The sequence below is a fragment of the Echinococcus granulosus genome (genome assembly GCF_000524195.1).
Source record: "Echinococcus granulosus chromosome Unknown EG_S00007, whole genome shotgun sequence".
Lineage (NCBI taxonomy): Eukaryota > Metazoa > Platyhelminthes > Cestoda > Cyclophyllidea > Taeniidae > Echinococcus > Echinococcus granulosus.
In genome coordinates this window covers 1,866,696-1,884,551 of record NW_020170387.1, presented here as the reverse complement: position 1 = coordinate 1,884,551, position 17,856 = coordinate 1,866,696, and the positions used below count along the sequence as shown (strand labels likewise).

The 17,856-nt window shown below is 37.2% G+C and overlaps 2 protein-coding genes across 2 annotated transcripts; both read right to left on the bottom strand. All coding sequences in view use genetic code 11, as the record gives it.

Moving 5' to 3' along the window:
• Window positions 1-411: 411 nt before the first annotated feature.
• Window positions 412-2,205, bottom strand: EGR_01900 (Surfeit locus protein 6; the record flags this gene model as incomplete). The annotated part of the gene is made up of 3 exons (XM_024491149.1): window positions 412-650; window positions 683-953; window positions 1,966-2,205. 3 exons carry the CDS (start codon window positions 2,203-2,205, stop codon window positions 412-414), a joined length of 750 nt encoding a protein of 249 aa, XP_024354605.1.
• An 11,775-nt stretch (window positions 2,206-13,980) lies between these two features.
• EGR_01899 (Annexin A7) lies at window positions 13,981-17,856 on the bottom strand (the record flags this gene model as incomplete). The annotated part of the gene is made up of 9 exons (XM_024491148.1): window positions 13,981-14,109; window positions 14,670-14,782; window positions 14,921-14,996; window positions 15,078-15,168; window positions 15,311-15,470; window positions 15,871-16,075; window positions 16,617-16,711; window positions 17,016-17,111; window positions 17,784-17,856. 9 exons carry the CDS (start codon window positions 17,854-17,856, stop codon window positions 13,981-13,983), a joined length of 1,038 nt encoding a protein of 345 aa, XP_024354604.1.

Below are 17,856 nucleotides of genomic sequence, written 5' to 3'. Positions count from 1 at the left end.
CATTAAGTGACGAATTCCGCTCACAAGTAACATAAGTTAAGACTGACCCTTAGTAATGCAATGTGTTCAAATGGAGCTTGAAATGAAATAAAACGGCGCGACTCCCAAAGTCAAAAAGGGGGAACCCGGTTAAAGTGCCTTCTAGGGAAATTCGTGTTTACAATGAGAAAGATGTCGAATGGAACTATAAACAGATACAATTTAATTATTTGAAGGCAATACCCGCAAGAAGTGATAGCCAAATCCCAAATAAATAATTTAGGAGCAAATACTGTAGCCATGTGGGTCAAACTACATAAATGCATAACAGCTTATTACAGCCTTACAATGGCGAGAAAACGAACAAGTTAAGGATGGCAATAAAGTATACCATGAATAATATTTACAAAGGGTATGCTAAAGGAGATTTTATTACTCCTTCGGTAGTTGCGGTAGAATGTGACCCTTTTTAACCAACCTTTTATACTTCTTCGCGAGCTTAGCATCACGCCGCCGCTGTAGATTCCGTTGCCGTTTCCTCTGCTTCATGGCACGTTCCTCTTGAACCTTTCTACTGCGTTCCTGCCACCTGCTTGAACTCTTCTGCTTCAGTTTTCTAGCCCTACGGGCCGATCTTTGTATCTTTGACAAATCAGTTTTTACTTTGACACCTATGAAGGTTTGTCTTAAAATTGGCAAGCACCTTGAGCTTTTAAATGAGCCAACTGCCAAGCCCTGCGCTGTTTCAACTCCACAGCTTTTTCTTGATTTTCTAACTCCAAATTTGACGCGTATTCGTCAAAATGCTGCGCCTTCTTCAGCAACTTCAAAGAAGACTTTCCAACAAATATGCCTAGATTTGCCAGCCTTTTCGTACGACGTTCTTCTCTCCTTTCCTTTTTGCGACTAGACATAGAGTTGATAAGCTCATCTTGATCGAAGGTTTTAATTTTTGAGAAGTAGAAGTCGCCACCCTGAAATTACGAACTAAAAGTGGTAGGAAGTACATACCATAATTCCAGTGGGATAACGGATTAAGCTGTGAGAACTTGGTGGAAATATCCAATCATAATATGGCACCTCGATTTTAACGCAATTTTATAGATTAGTGGTAAACAGGAGAATTAACCTAAATTGTCATTCGAAATAAATGAGATAAAAGAGGAGATTTATCTCATAGTCCAGAGTAGTAATTGTTTTGCATTGCCACAGAAGGTTGTAATGCTCACAGAAATCTCATAAATGCGAATGAAGAAAGGTGAGGCACCACAAATTTACCATGTTTTAAATCAATTTTGCCGTTAAATATAAACTAACTGATTCTTTTGAATTAGCCACACATATGTTTAACTTACTCAAAATACTTGCCGCTTGCGTAATCCCAATTTGATTTGAATTTCAGCAAATATTTCATTGTGGCGTTTAAACCTGTTTCCTTAAAGCGCTCATTGGCAAAATTACTCGTTATATTTACACAGCCCTTAAAATCTGTATCTTAGCAAGATTGGTACGGAATCCGATCCTTGAAAATTTAATCCCTTAATTGGAGTTCTAGCTATCTGTGTGTGTGTTGACCTAAATGCACCATCTAAGTGGCAAGTAGACAGTTTGAGTTGTGGCCTTGGTCAGTTTCTTGATTGGGATTGCATCATCAGTCATGAGCTAAACTCCAGGCTCGAATCCACCTCCAGAACTTCGGTCATTTGTAAAAACCTGCTCTATCATAATATGTGATGTCTTCCTCAACCCAGTTTTCTTAGTCTAGAGGTCTGATAGCCTAGATAGTACCGAAGAACGACGGAAAAGTTAGATCTGTTACCAAATGTGTATCATTTGAAGGCAAAAGTAGTTTTGGACGATATTAAATAAATCGTGCTTGAATGGTGAGAAGAGTAGATTGGAGGAAGATTCAGATGTTGATAGAGTGTGTTATGCGTTGTATTCGCGATAGTCGCCTCCAGAATGGTCACAAGGCCTTTCTTTTACCTCTTCAAAGGCTCTGGTGGGGTAGCGGATGCCCCGTCTTCTAGTTTGCTTCTCACTTCTATCAAATGTGGGCAGAAAGTGCGAATCCTCGTCCACCGTACAAGGTTTTGAGGGCATGTTAAGGCACTTTGCTTCTGTTGAAATCGAAGGGTTTCCTCCATCTTCAACATCACTCCCAAATTTGTCACAATCACTGTAGTCAGTTAGCGGAGTAGTTGAGGAATCGGACAAGCTATTCATTCTCCCACTCGGAAATAAAGGATTGTCAGGCTGCATGGCAAATTTATCTGCTTCTGGATAGGGTAATCGTCCATGCTCTTCATTTGGGAAATTTAAGATATCCCATTTAAATCCGATTTCAGGCGGTGGCAACCAATCCCTATCGCAGTACCTGAAAGATGCCACATATATAACTACCGACGAAATCTTCGAAGAAATATCTAAACTGTGATTTGGTAACGTTAATTTAATAAGTACATTTCACAAAATTACCATATTAGAAAATACTTATGTGAAACAACTATAGGTAAGCACCAAATCACTAACGCATTACAAGGCCACAAAAAGATGCAGAAATGGGAATTTTGATAAAGGCAAGAAAAATGTAGAAAGATTGGCTCATTTCCCATGCGCTGCCTGATCCATTACATTTCATCCGACTGTCATCAACATAAGTGATGCGCACCAAATATGAACTAAGCGAATACAATTAGTATAACAAAAAATGTATTCACATAATGCGACAAAAAAGGACATTTTCGCTTCAACGGGTTCACAAAGTAGACTGTCGAAACGCATGAAGTTTGCCGCTTATGCAAGTAGCAAACAATACAATGGAAATGAATTACTCCACCCGTTTACTTTTCCTAATCATCATGATTCTCGCCGGAATTGCGCAATGTAATAGGCAGTCGATGAATGATAACCTGTGCTACAAAATGTTTTGACGCCTATGCGCATTCACCTGCTTTTTTCATCTCCTCAAACTGAGCATCCTTCTGTGTGTAAAAGAGTGAAAAAGTGGTTGGTTACTGTGGCTCGGTTCAAAAAAGGAGTTGCTGTAGTTATTAAAAACCTGTCACCTGTCACGAAGGCGCCTCTGCGTGGCTACACCGAATGACATGATTGAAAATGAGGAGTCCCTATTCTCTTGTTTAAATAGTGCCGTGTGATTTGAGTAGCCTTGCACATGACGAATTAGTAGTCGTCTGATTGCCCTTAACGCCATCCGATATACTGTTCATGAGAGATAATAATAGTAGTGTGCATACACACTTTAATAACGGTGTTCCGTATTTATAGTAGTTTAACGTTTAGAAAATAAAAAGCAGGAATATACTTAAATAGTGTTACTTTAAAGTCAAAGAGGGGACAGGTACTTTATGCTGCTTCGAAAGATATTTGTTATTAAATGATAATTTGTTGTTGCATACTACCTCTCTTCTACGTCAGTGAATGGGAGATTCATTAGGCCCTAGAACAGCAGGGTTTCTAAAGTTAAACACCATACTGGCTTGCTTTCTGTCCACGCAAAATTTAGTTCTCAAACCCGATAAACTGCTGCTTTGACATTAATTAAGAGGCTAATGAATCCCTTTATACACCTTAGTACACAGAGTCAATTTTACATAATCCGAATTGGGGTAAAGTAGAAGATGGACATTTAAATTTCGTTAGTCATATGCGACTTAGAGTGGTGAAATTTTAAGGCATTTAGTACTGATTAATTAAGGTGCTTTAAACTTGTAATGTAAACAAAGGTATATTTGGGACCCACCATTTTCGTTGGTCCAAGTTTGGTAGTGGTGGGATGTCAGGCGAGTCCGGATAGGAGTAGGAAGACGTATTTGTGTGTCGAGGTTGATTTATCATGTTGGAGCAGTAGCTTTGAAGGTAGCTCATAACTTCGCCCAGGTAATAAGAAATTACCACTTAAGTGAGAGAATTATGTTGGGTTTTAATGCTGCTAATAATTGGTTCACAGATATTAGTTTTAAAACAACCAATCCAAAAGTTATCCTGAGGAACACGCTTGACGTGAGACTTGTGAAAAAACTTGTTTGTGTGAAAGTGTGAATTTTAATCGGATGGTGAATATATGGTACTTTTTCAAAATTCACCACCGATAGTTGGTTTACGTTACCAAGTAGTTGCGGCGAATTTGGGATGCTTCCATGAGCACTGACGTCACAGGTAGCTGTGGCATGCGCTTTACCTGAAATCCTAACCTTTAGAGCAAATTATCAAAAATGTCTCAGCGGAAAATAACAGACACGTTGATCGTTAATTTACCCAGCAAACTTTTGATATATGTAACTGTAAGGTTGCTGGCTTCAGTTTGGTCAGAATTTGACTTAAGATATTTCAAAATGGAGTAATTCTAAGAGTCGTTGTTATGCCAAAAGAGTGAAAAAGAATTTAGTGTTGCGTCAACTTGATTGGTCGAGTAATGTTTACGCCACAGCATAGTTGAAAAAGAAAGTCCAGACAACAATTTTACAGAATTAGAGAGTTGTGTCTACTTAGGAATATATTGTAGGCAATATTCATGCATGGATTATTTACAAGTCCCAATAATAACTCTCAGAGGGTGGAAATCTCCAGGCTTTTCAAAATAATTATGCAGATCGAAACCTAAGACTTCTTTAAATTTCAGCATCGTGTTGCATTCCATATAAAACGAATTGCACTCTGTAAATTCGCAATGATGTGGTATACTTACTGAAGATCTTTGAATGTTGAAATGTGCCAAAGTAGTACCGCATATGCATAGATACAAATGCGGAGCCCACCGTCTTTGGTGAGAGCTAGCCAATGGGGGGGGGGGGTGAAGTAACCACACAAAGATGATAACATTAAAGGGTGACAATTGGATAATATATAAAGTAACCGATCGAATGACTTCAAAACTCACATATGTACCTTAGTCTTTTAGATACAGTACATGGATAATTATGAATGTCAATAAATTGCATTACTTTATATTCAGTCAAAAGTGCGGAAGAAGAATATTTAACACCGACAGGGCTGAAGAAGATTCGGGAGAATTTAGAATGCGCCTTCTAATGAACTAATAAGGCAAAGATAATCGTATTTTTCAAAATCCGTCTAAAACTATGCAGAGGAATTGTTCAGTATCGATTTTGAGCTCAAATGGAAAGTTTCGGAATTCTTGCAATAGAGCTCCAATTCAAGTCATTTCGAATGACATCGCCGTTCTCTTTCAATTAACCACAATAATAATAGGTATCCGCAATTATGCAGATATATATTTGCACAAATCAGCAAAACAATGTTGAGGCAGCAATTCCAGATTAGAGAGGGGCGAAGACATAATGAGGGCTTAACAAGGCAAAATGAGATGTAAAAATAAGCGCATAAGTCTAGATTCTATGTAACCTGTTGCAACATTTTATAGCGAAAGCGTATGGTATGTGGGGGCACTCCGCTCTTAGAAGCAAAGCACATTAAAAGCATACAAGAACATGCGCCTGTGCGTTTCAAGGGGGAGCTGCCATGAGACGTCTCGTAATGAAGACGGAAATCGTTACTAAGTTGCACATTTCCGTGCCCTTCGCTTGTAGATCATACAAACAATGAATTGTCACCGTGTCTTCATTGAAATTATCACATTGCTTTCTATTAATAAGTGATGAATACAGTAGGCAAAAAAGTAATAAGAAATCACTATTTTGTTTCAATTATCTGGTGGAAAAATCGACAAAACAGAATTATTCACGGACACAAGGGACGATAGTTATCTGGTTTTGGATATCATGTGCACTTTCCTCACCAATCCCTTATACTGTTCCACAAGATTTTGACGGGGTATTATTCAACATTTTTTTCAATGCTATACTTTAAGTAAATGAGGAGTAGTTACTTCGAGTTTATTGACAGCGTTTTCGGCTTTATTCCATTTACATCGTAAAATCATAGACGACTTGCATCAAAATATACGCTTTTATACTACTTTCGATAATTCAAAACTATTTTTACCATAGATGCAGCAGTATTATTTTCAGAACATTAATTTCTCCTCATTTCCTTAAGTGCAAAAAGGTTGATAGACAGATACTAATGGTAATAAAATAGACGCAGAGACAATTTCAAATAATGAACACCATGGATGGGTTTGGTGCTTTCAATCAGTACAGGTAAAGGCAACGTTTAGACACCAAAATTATTGTTGGTATACATAATGGTCAAGTTCACTGAGTGAATAATGTAAAATTTATTTGTGCAAAGTATTTTACAAAATTGGGTCCCTTTAAGTAGGGTCGATTTTTTCAATTTGAATATAATTGTGGGGTGTTTCAGTTGAACTGTTTCGAAGTAAAGGTTTTGGCTATTGCTGCCGCAGCTGGTAGATCGAGTGTTCTCGGATCTTTGCGACACTACAAAGAGAGCAGCATGAAATTTGTGGATGGGTAAATACAAGCTCATTGAAAAGAAGACTAAAAATAGCCAATTCATATGTTCTAGTGTTGCTCTGTCGACGTTTGATGGTGAGGGTCTACCAAGTAAAGGGAACTTTATAAAGTTAAACGAGCATATTTTAAACAAATAGCATATGTTCCTTTTCAAATATAAATTCCATCCCCCAAGTGATAAACGCTAGCATCTTTGGTTTGTCTGATCTCATGGTACACTTATTACTCAGCTTGCACGTCAAAGTATGCTCAGCAAAACCACCATTTCGGCGGAGTCATTTATGTGCACGAAGATGTACAAAGATGAATAAGTCAGTTTCTATTCACTACCCACCACTGATGCATCGGTTTTGTGCAGGTTCCCCTTCCATGCAAATTCCTGCTGTGTGTTTACGATGCTTTCAAGTTTGGCGTTCCACCTGAATGAGCTGCGAAACAAAACAAGAGTTATCAGAAAGGGAGATTTTTTCCCCACAATGCATGTATTAAAATATGCTTAAGCTAGTAAATGCTGCATACCTGTGATTTATGAAAAGTTAAATTAGAGATAAAGTTGTTTTTTAGGTACTGTAGTGTTAAACCTCTAAAAATTGTAAGATTATGTGTTACCCAGTGAAACAGCTCAAAAAACCACCCTGTTGTGCATTAATAATGCCTATTTTTCATTTTGGTAGGAACAAGGATAAAATCATGGCTCTTGGCCAATGTTCACCTGCTTAGTCCGCCATTTGACTGCTGACTCATGGGCAGTATTTCCGTTTCGTTGAATCCTGACTCTTCATAATACTCAGTCAATGAACTATTTTCCATCTGGAATAGTGCCTATTGTTGAAAAAATTCCTTTCATGATAAAACGTTGGCATTTTTTAAAATTTGAAAGTGTATGCTATAGTTTCAGTGCAAAAACATACCTCAATAAATCGGAGGTTTATTTGGACCGCCTCAATCAAATCTTTCCTTCTAACTAGTAGAGTAATAAATAATGACAGAAAAAGTAATTTGGCATACCGCGTATAAATTTAAAGAAAATCGGGCTTAAAATAAACAAAGGTGAATAGTTAACTATCCACACGTGGGCACTGTTCCTTTAAGAGGAAGGTTGATTTGATTAAAATGACTTGAAATGTTTGTGCAATGGTTTTTTTCGTCTGGTAAATGTGAATAATGCCTGGGTGGTCCAACTGGGTAAGTCATTAGTTAATACACGATGTGTGAAGGTGGAGATAATTTAGGAGTGCACACATAGGTAACTATGGGCTGAAAAGCTATATAATCAATTGCGGCAAGTTTTTTGCTGTTGTTAAGCCTTTGAAAACATATTTTATAACCGCAGACAAATTGAATAACCTTGATAGTTGCATTTAATCCACGAGTTAGCTTTACTTGTAGTTTAGGAATGTGCATAAAATAGTACCATTACCACCGTAAGAGCCAAACTATGGTCAGTTCTAAGTATTTCGCTTGAAAATACCGCTTTTCGCATCCTCAGGGATAGTCAGTCTCACCAGTAGTGGATTGGTACCACTGCCAAAACTGATCAACTGGCTCCCACGACATTTTGTCTGTGCCAAATTGCTCGATCCAGCTGACGAGAGAATCTCGTAAATACTGAGGAAGCTGAGTAACTTGACTGTCCTGCGGTTTGGGTGAAATAATGCTGCGAGGAAAATGCAAGGGCCGTCTCGAATTTGTCAAATTCTAGGCGCAAAATGGCACTGGTGGTATGCTACACGACACATCGAACAATATTTGATAAACACGCTAAAAAATCACCTGCCGTTCATTTAGTTTGTGCAGAAGAATTTGGCAGGTCTTCGTTAAACACAATGCCTTGAAGGAGTCCAGTTTATTTTGAACTCTAAAAAGTTTAATGGTGAATGGCAAATGAAACATAATTCTGTAATTTCATAGACAGAAAACTATTTTTGCTTATTTTCTTACTTTTCACAAAGTCGTTCTTCTGGACCACTAAACCATGGTTCCAAAAATATAGAAGGAATTTCTTGCCCTGTTTCAGCAAGCTACAAGATAAATCTAGTTTTATAAGACCGATCACTACGTAAATGCGAAGTAGAATTTTCAATTAAACCATTTTATGAGTTTATGAACAATATAATTCTTAAAAGAACTTTTGAATAAAAACGGAATTTAATGGTTAATTTCACACTTTTAATGCGATCAAGAAATCTATTTACGTTAGTAAATTCTTAAGGGCATTTAGTAATTTCTTAAAGGTGATGCCTTACCTTCCAAACGAATGGATCTTTTTGGTCAATGACTGTGTACATCTGTCCACTTTCTATGACGCACTTAAGCTGAAATTGTTGAAGACCGTACTACTGTATACTAATAATTAATACTAGAATCTAGGCATTCTAGAATCAAAATTACCCCAGGTTGATTTACTCCTACGATCGCTTTGGCCTTGAATATGTATGGTTTGAAGGTAGTGTTTTCTTCCTTCGGTACGCGATAGGTGATGGTCCCTAACTTTTCCATCTCCTTGATTGTCGTTTGAACGGATTCATGCTGCATTCGTATTTCATTTGCAAGGGCCTAAGAACATAAAGTGGTTTCAAACATAATTTTAGGAATCAAAGAGGATAAAGTTTTAATAACATTTAACTTTATGAAGTAATGCAGTAAAATTTACTTTTAAGTTTTTCTAATTTAAGAACCCCCATAAAAAACTTTACAATGTTAAATGATCTTAGAAATTCTACTTAAAATAAATTTAGTAGATAAAAGGTATAATAAATAACTCTATTATTCTAAAAATCTGTGAACTTTAGGTCTCTATCCGGCAAAACGGTCCCAGACCTAAATCAATGTGGAACAATAAACAAATGCAAGACTACCTTAGCGGTATCATTAAAATCGTCTCGCGGGTTTTGTAAAATAATCATGAAGACACAAGGATGATGAAAAGTACGCACCACTAGGCCTCTCTCCCATTGAAACATGTTAGAAATCCGATTCAGTTCGCTCTCGTGCTCTTCAGTCCAGACCAGGGATTTTCTTAGCGTCATTATTAGCTACAGAGTTAGGGAACAATATTACAAAATACAAATTTATCCAAAATTCCTCAAAAATGTGGTAAATATTTGAAGTAAATCTGGTTAAACCTACCATTTAGTTGTAAGGCTTTTATTAAAAATCTCAGCAGCAATAACAGCTTGAGTTCTGATTTTTGTTTAATGATTCAACGCTATTTATTAACTAGGCATCAAGACGGAAAACTTCGGACTTGGGGACTAAGGAAATCGGCACTTACTTTACCCTTTTTCGAAATGTTTTCTATGTGGTGCTTGAACGCTGATAGCACAGCAAACGGTACATCCTGAGTACTTTGATGTGCATGAAATCGAAGCACCTTAAAGGAGAAAATCATTTATTGTCGTCTAAAGGACCTTAACCATAAACTAGATATTACATATTGAAATAATATTTACTAAATCTCGTGAAAACCAGAGACTGTTTCGTTTAACCTAAAGTGATTTTACGTCCCGGTGCTTAGTCATCACATGTAAAATTGTTTTGTAAACTTCACAAACTACAAAAACAGTTCACACATTAAAACTCGAGGGGTCATAAAATGTTACGCCTTAGGAGCGCTGGATTAAGTGGCCTTCTATTTCCAGTACGTGAGTTCCCATTTATAAAGATACACCCAAAATAGCAAGAAGATTATGCCTAATTAAGACACAAAGTCACAAGCGTAAGGATTTGACAATTGTGTTTAACTAGGAAAAAAGTAAGTTCTTACGGTCTTCTGCGGGCCTGCGCTGTAGGCGGGAATATTGTGCAACCAAATGCTTGAGCACAAGTCAGTGAGAACTGACTAAAATGCAAAAGATCCCTAAACCACTCTGGAGAGCTACCTATTTGTTTTGCAATATCTCCCACCTCCTTAGTATGGAGGGTGTAATGATCCAAATTCAAATCAAGATTATATTTCCTCTTTCCAATCAAAGAGGAATATAATATTAGAAGTTAAATTAAATTAATTCAACAGCAAATATTCAGTTGAAATACGATCTGTCAATCATCGTCTAGCAAACCACCAGGACTCTTATATTCTCCCCATTGATAAATGATTCATTTTCCATCCCCCTCTAACAATATGCATTTGCAAGAATCCTAGAACGATATCTGAAATGTCTGCTAAAAAATTTCCTGTTATAGATAATATGCAGTGTTTCATGTGAATCAAATTCGACGCACTAAAATGAAGACCATGCGTCCTTTGAAATTTAGATTTACAACAGCATCTTATGAATATTATTCATTATAAAAAATAAACCTATTTCTGAGCGATTTCACCTTGATGTAAATTGGGAGCACAATGAATGATTTTTTCTTTATTAATGCCCGTGAATTTAACTAGACCATAAAAACTAACCAGATAATTAAATATACATAAAACAACTTTACCTTTGCGAGTTAATAAAAAGCGACTTAATAAGATGACACTTACGGTACACTCAAACAGAAGCTGGTCGTAAGGTTTAAACATTTTGAATATGCTTGGATCTCTTCGATCATTCATTTTTGAAGAAATCTATGCATTATATTTACTCCTCAATACTTCGGGTTCTCTCACACGGCTGCATTAAATGAGTAATTGGAATTTGCGCAGTTACCTCCACAACACCTCAATGCCGTATCACGTGCGCGATCGTGTTGGCTGTGTGATTCTGTACCTGTGATTGGTTCCCCACTTGTGCTCGAGGCAAATGTCGTGTGCACAAGTGAGAAAACCGAGGGCGATTGAGTGAATCAGTGACTGGTTCGTTGCATAATGGAAGTTACATTGGGTTGGCGTTGCCATTTTTACCGACCGAGAGCAGTGCATGATATGACTATGCAGAAACCGGTTTATGAGGCCCTTTTCTACACAAAAATATTCAATCTGACAGTACCTCCAAGTATTGATGTAACAGTAGACATTTAAGTTTTTTTTTACTTCAATTTCACCAAGAAGCCAAAAATAACTAATATAAAAGGGAAAATTTTCCTTTATTTCGTGCATAATGCAATCAGATGAGGTGTAAACTATTGTCCGATACCAAAATAAAGGCATTTTGAGGTTGGTTTAGGCAAAGTAACTTAAAAACCATCAGACCCAACACCGCGTACTTTACCAATTTAACTCATAAAGGCCAAGTTCATGTTTTGAAATGTTCTCCAACACCTGTGATTGCTCTAATACACCATTAAAAAACAATTCTGAAAATTAGTGATACTTGGTAATTTCACTATAAAGGGAATCAAGAAGGGGAAAGTAAGTGAAAACCAGGTATTGTTGTGATGCATAAGGTATATCAGGCGGCATAGGTGATTCAATTTTTCATTCGAGGTTGCTCTTTTAGTTGACTTTGAGGTTTTCTCAAGTATATTCTTATATATTTCACAGTTAAAATGAATATCTCACTTGACAGATTGTGCTTGCAAAACTATTCTAATAGATAAATATTCATGTCGTAGCCAATAGAAGCGCAAATTAGTGACAAACGGTAAAGTCGGGATTAGAGCTGCAGTCTCTTGAATTCAAGATGGCGTGAAGCTTACTGAACTATACGAATTCGTGCGTGTGAAAGCCCGGACAGACGATAAAGGTGAATAATGTATTCGGACTGTGAGTTGACACAGTAACGTATATTTGGCGTGCGTCGCTTTCCTCCTTTATCCATTTCTTGCATATGAAATGCGGCTTCTTGTGGCAGTCCAAGAGTGATTGATTCTCCGTTGAATAGCATGCGGCAACTGTAATCAAACCTCATTCGACACAATAGCCATCCTACCTCCGGCTACTACACATCTTACTCATTAATTCCCATCAATATGGTTGTGATAATTTACAGCAATAAACAGCTTTATTTTAGGTGAAGGCTCCTCTGTTTCTAGAATGCTAGTACCACAAAAGTCATAGTAGGAAAGTTACTAGTTGGAAGAGTAATCCACCAATTATGTTCAATCAGGAGACGAGTTTAGGTGGATAACCTTGGTAGGATTCCTGTAGTTCTCCATTGGAATACTTCCTTGATCGTCTTATTATCATGAAAAACCCAAGCAACCAAGTTGACACTAGTTCAAGTGCTATTTGAGAAAGCTCTCAGGTTATTAAAGCAGGAGGCTTAGATGGAATAAAGAGAAGAAATGAAGTGGAATAAGTATGGTTCATATCACTGAGAGTGCCGAATTTCAGAGGCAGGATAGAAATAAATTGGGAAGAAAACAAAACCACTCGTGCTGGTTTAAAATAGGCTAGCCGCATTCAAAATATCTTAAAAGAATGCATTACAAATCAGCTTCAATGAAAATAAGCCATTTTTGTTTTCCATCAAAAAATTTAGGAATCCATCTCCAAGTTCTTAGAAATGTGACGTATAATCACATGATTTTGAAGAAAAAACAGACATTGATAATTGCACATACCTTAGCATGGCTCTCTGCTGAACCATAAGCATTATTTGCACAATATATTGCAAAAGGACTAATTTTATCTGTGGGAAACAGCAGGAAATTTTTAGGTTTAAATGTTTTTAATTACAATATCTATATTGTTCTTCAAAGTCACCCGAAGGTATGGTTTATCACGAACCCGTCAGTTTTGGGGCCTTATGGCAGAACTTTCATAGGACGGGTACTTACTTTCGAGCACAGACTACAATTTTACAAATTTCATAAGTTGAGTAAGCAATATTTACAAATTTGTAATGATATGTAGGAGCGTGGCGTTAATGGTTATTTGAATTAGGGTGTTTGGAGCACTTCTCAAATTCAATGCGGGAGTGTTTTAACATTAACTGAGAGCCCTAAATACTTAAGAATTTGGGATTTTTTGAATAAAATTTGCTATAAAGTGGATGATAGCTTTTAATACGTTGGTTGCTTATCTAACTCTCCGGATTGGGAGAAAGAATCACCTAGTCGCTCCACCATTGTACCTTCACTGGTTGAGCTGGCCTCCAGGCCATGCCAGAGGCCCCGGCCCTACTGATGCCGAATACATATATTCTGCTAGCATATTATATCTACTTCTACCTTCAGGAAAGTCCTGCGGCATTTCATATCCTAACAAAATTTGTACCAATTTGTATTTAATGTCAGGTGGAATCTATCCTGATTCTAAAACCAAATCACGATTTCTGTTCGTGAAATACAACGTAATACGCTTAAGATGTCAAAGATACTATTCTTAGAATTATTTTGAACATTGTTCTTTCACCACTCTTTTTGAAAAATAATGTAGCCGAAAAATTTTTCCTGCTCTTTAGTCGCACTTGTGCGACATTTCGGTTTACTTCTAGTCACATATATCGATAAAAGTGGTACACGTACTTTAAATTCTTGGCCCAAACTTATAAAAAATCTTGTTTATTTTCATTTATGAAGAAGGTTATATCCTGTAAAATTTTATGTATCGTATATCACCTTATTATTCAGTCGTTTCATATCGGTGGAAGGCATGTAGAAGTAGCGGGATGACTGAGACATTTATTATTGGCCCGCAGAAGCAGGAACTGTATTAAGAGCATTTCCAGAGTTTAGAAGACAAAGCTGCATGTCCACAGGCGAATTATGCATTCCCCTCTACAATTGCAACCAGCATACGCTTGTAATCCCCCGAAGTTTCACTCTGAATGGCGTTTGTCAGAAGCTTCTTCGTTTTCCGTTGATAAGCCTCCTTGATATCTTCAAGATTAGTCTGTAAAGCGTAGAAAGAATAGCTGCAAAACAAAACGTTTGAACAGTAAACAAGTCATATCAAATCAGCAGTCTAGCAGAAGGCATATTTCCACACTACAAGACACCCGAAGCACCAAAGTTGCAACCAAGCTTATGCGGCATTAGTGAAGTGAGGAAACCGCGGGATGGTAACTCACAGCTGAAAGGATTCGCACACCTTACAACACCCCTGAGAAATCATGATTTTAAAGGTATATTCGCAAACCAGCATTGAATTTGAGTGAAATCATGATTGCAAAAAAGCCGTTTAGATAGGTGAAACTGTGAAAAATTCCGAAATTGCCATTTTGATGTAAAATAAGTACATTACTCTCAAGTCATGGAGGTCGTAATTTGTGACTTCAAGTCGTGAACATTTTCAATTGATTTTTATAAATTTTTTAGTAGTTTACATATATACCTCCGTTAATCCTACTTCAAATTTTCTGCATAAAGATAATGCGCATCCATCATGTTTAGTCTCATCATTATACATTAATTGACGGGAATAGATAAGTTAAAACCAGGCATTGTAATCACCTCGGCGCAGGACAGAATTAGACGAATAAGATCATCATCACGAGTGCCCATTCCAGCCATTGATTCTTGAAGCCAATTAACAAACAGTGCGATTGGGTCCTCCGCATACGAAGCTATAAATGGGTAAAAAGCATTTAATATTTTATGATTAATATCAGCAATAGTGGATACGCCTATAAGTGTTTGCTTATACAATATACACAAAACGCTGTAAGGGTGAAGTAACAGTTAAGACCCTTGATAATGCATACCAATAGTTATCAGTGTCTCACAATAGTTGCCGGAGGTTTCACTTTTGATGGCTTCAATAAGTGTTTTCTTATACGTCTATGGATGAGATGAATCAAGAGTATTTTGAGAAGCGAGTACGGAAATGCATTAAGTAGCAAAAGTAATAAGTCTGCCCACATTTGTATAAGTTCTTATGATTTCTTTGATATGTGGAAAACTCCTTTGAGCGAAGATTTGAGTGAATCGGGATTCTTCGGTTCCAATCCTCCTTAATGAATAAAACTGGTATCAGATAAACTAGAAGACGATTTAAAGTGTATAATAATCAATAACGAACAGATATGATGACGTTTGACTATGTAGTGGTTGGCAGATAAACTTTGCAGGAATAACGATTCATTAAGTCGTACCCCTCTCCACATTCGTATAACGTATCAACGTCAACTTCGACCTGCGCTTGATTAACGTGAGGATTTTCATCGCGTTGAGCTTGCAGCATCGCCACCAAAATTCGCCGAAAGTCTCCACTAGTCTCACTGACTATATCCTTTTCTAGATCGCGTTCTGTAACTACACCAAAATGCAAATGGATATCGAGTTATTGCAAGGTGTCATGGTTCTTACTTCATCATTTGTAAGGAACTGCCTGTCACGTTAAAGAGTCAGTTAGATAAACCCCTCGAAATATAGACACTTAAATGATATTCAACATCTAATCATGTCTACCATTCTCAACTCATTCAAAGGAAGTTTTGCTTTCATCTTACGCAATATCTTTGGATGATCATGAAATATAAGTTATTTCTTATGAGTACTAGAAAATTGGTATCATAAAAATTTTTCATTTAACAGGAATGTTAGTTTCGCCTTTCACAGATCGAGATGTGGCTTATTCTTTTGATAGTCCGTGTTATGATGCAAATAATGGTGAATTAGTCAAGCGAGTGGTCAGCAATGGAGAGGAAATTACTGGTTTGATAGGCCTGTTTGATATGCTGCACCTCTGCGTTGGAGGCAACGGCGATGACCTGGATGAGCACGCGCTCCGTCGTACCCGCACCTTTCATAGCCTTACGTAGAGCGCATGCCTTCATCTCCGCCACCTCCTGGAGTGATGCGAGCACCACGTCCTCAAAATTGCCCTTCAGCTCGCTTTTGAGATCCTTTTCCAGGTGCTATGGCAATCAGAGGGAAAAATTATGCTTTATAAACATGGTGTAAGACGTTGTTTAAAAGACTTTTATTGCTCATTTATGTTCCAAATATATCACCTGAGGCCCTGTGAAAAATTACCGTCATCCCACACCAAAAAATTATTTTATGCAAAAAATGACGATGTTACTTGGTTAAGTTGTTCAGCTGCTTACTTTTATTAAGTATTTCAATCTTCACAAAGAACCATCATTTATGTAGGCTATTTAATGCAAAAGATGTTTAATTCTGCGAGGCGTAATTAAAGATTTTATGATAACTTTGGAAGCGACTGGCTTTTAAAGACTTTTGCTACTCAACAGATTTCATAGCATTTAAGTTTATCATACTTTCTAATGATTAAACAATGGTATAGCTAATATGTCATTGGCATTGGTGATTAAATCGCACCAATAAAAACCCCAAGTCCTTGCTTAAAAGTTAACTCTTGAAATTATGCAAATCGCAGCTGTAGGTTTAACACACTCGGACACCTCAGTGTGGAAAGTGAAATTTCCGCCTTACCTTTCCATATAGTGCCAAGTAGCGGCTTGCAATGGCCTTACGCTGAGATGCCGATCTGTTTGCGAGAACCTTTATTATTTTTGCCTCATCAGTTCCTGTAAATAATAAAGTGGGGACATTAAATAACCGACAGGTATAAAATATGGCTCCACCAAAAATCTGCTATCATTAATTGCGATTACTTTTAACGAATGAATGAATCGTATGAGACTAGTGAGCAAGTATTCAGTTTAACTGTCGGCTCCGCCCAGAAGCTGACGCAATCGTACCGTGGTCAGTTAACGTTCATATTTTTACGGCAGTTACATACTCTGAAGAAAATTAATGCATTTCCGATAAAATGCTCAGGAAATTGACGAAAGGCTGATGTACAAATAGCAGTAGTTAGCGTATTCGTACCAATTCCTTTCATGGCCTGACGCAACTCTTCCGAGTCCTTGTCAGGATTAAAGGGAGTGAAGGGACGGATAGTTGGACGCCCATTCATTGTTTGGTCTAAAAGCATAATAAAACCCTTAAAAACAATACTTTGACAGGTTGTATAAAATGGTTTTTGCAAATTGGATTAGAATGTAAATTTACTTTAGTGACAGTGATAAAAAACGGGTTGCAATGGTAAAGTCTTAAGCAGTTCATAAGTTATGCGGTTGTTTCTTGAACATTTTCAGCAAAAATGTAAACACCTTTGCGAACGAAATGTTCAATCATTTACATAAGCTTCCCAAATAGTCAATAAAGTTAGCCTTGAAGTTTCAGTAAAGTCAATCAAGCTAGGCGCGAATTCAATGGATGAAATCATGACTATCCGCTCTACATTTTTATGGGTTTCAGAACTAGTTAAAAGTTTACTGCATTCACTGAATTACCACGTGATGCCCAAAAAGTGATTCTAGAGTTCAAAGTCTGGCATAAAATTGAACAAAATCATTTTTCCAAGCATACAAAAGGCACTAACTTCGAAGTTTCTGGTGACAAATTGTTTTACAAGCCTAATTTTAAGGCATACAAACTCGTATTTCAGCATGGTGTTGAACAGAGTATTTGATAATGGTAAGTTATTATGCCAAATTGTAGGTTGTGTGAAGCACTTCGTTTGGAAATTTCAAAAAAAAGCGATGAAACCAGAAACCACCGCAGTTGGCATGCGATTGCTGATCGTAATCGTACCATGCAGGCGACCGCAAGAACCACCTTTGTTGTATGCAATAGCAAAACCAATGGTTTTAGAGATCGTATCCAT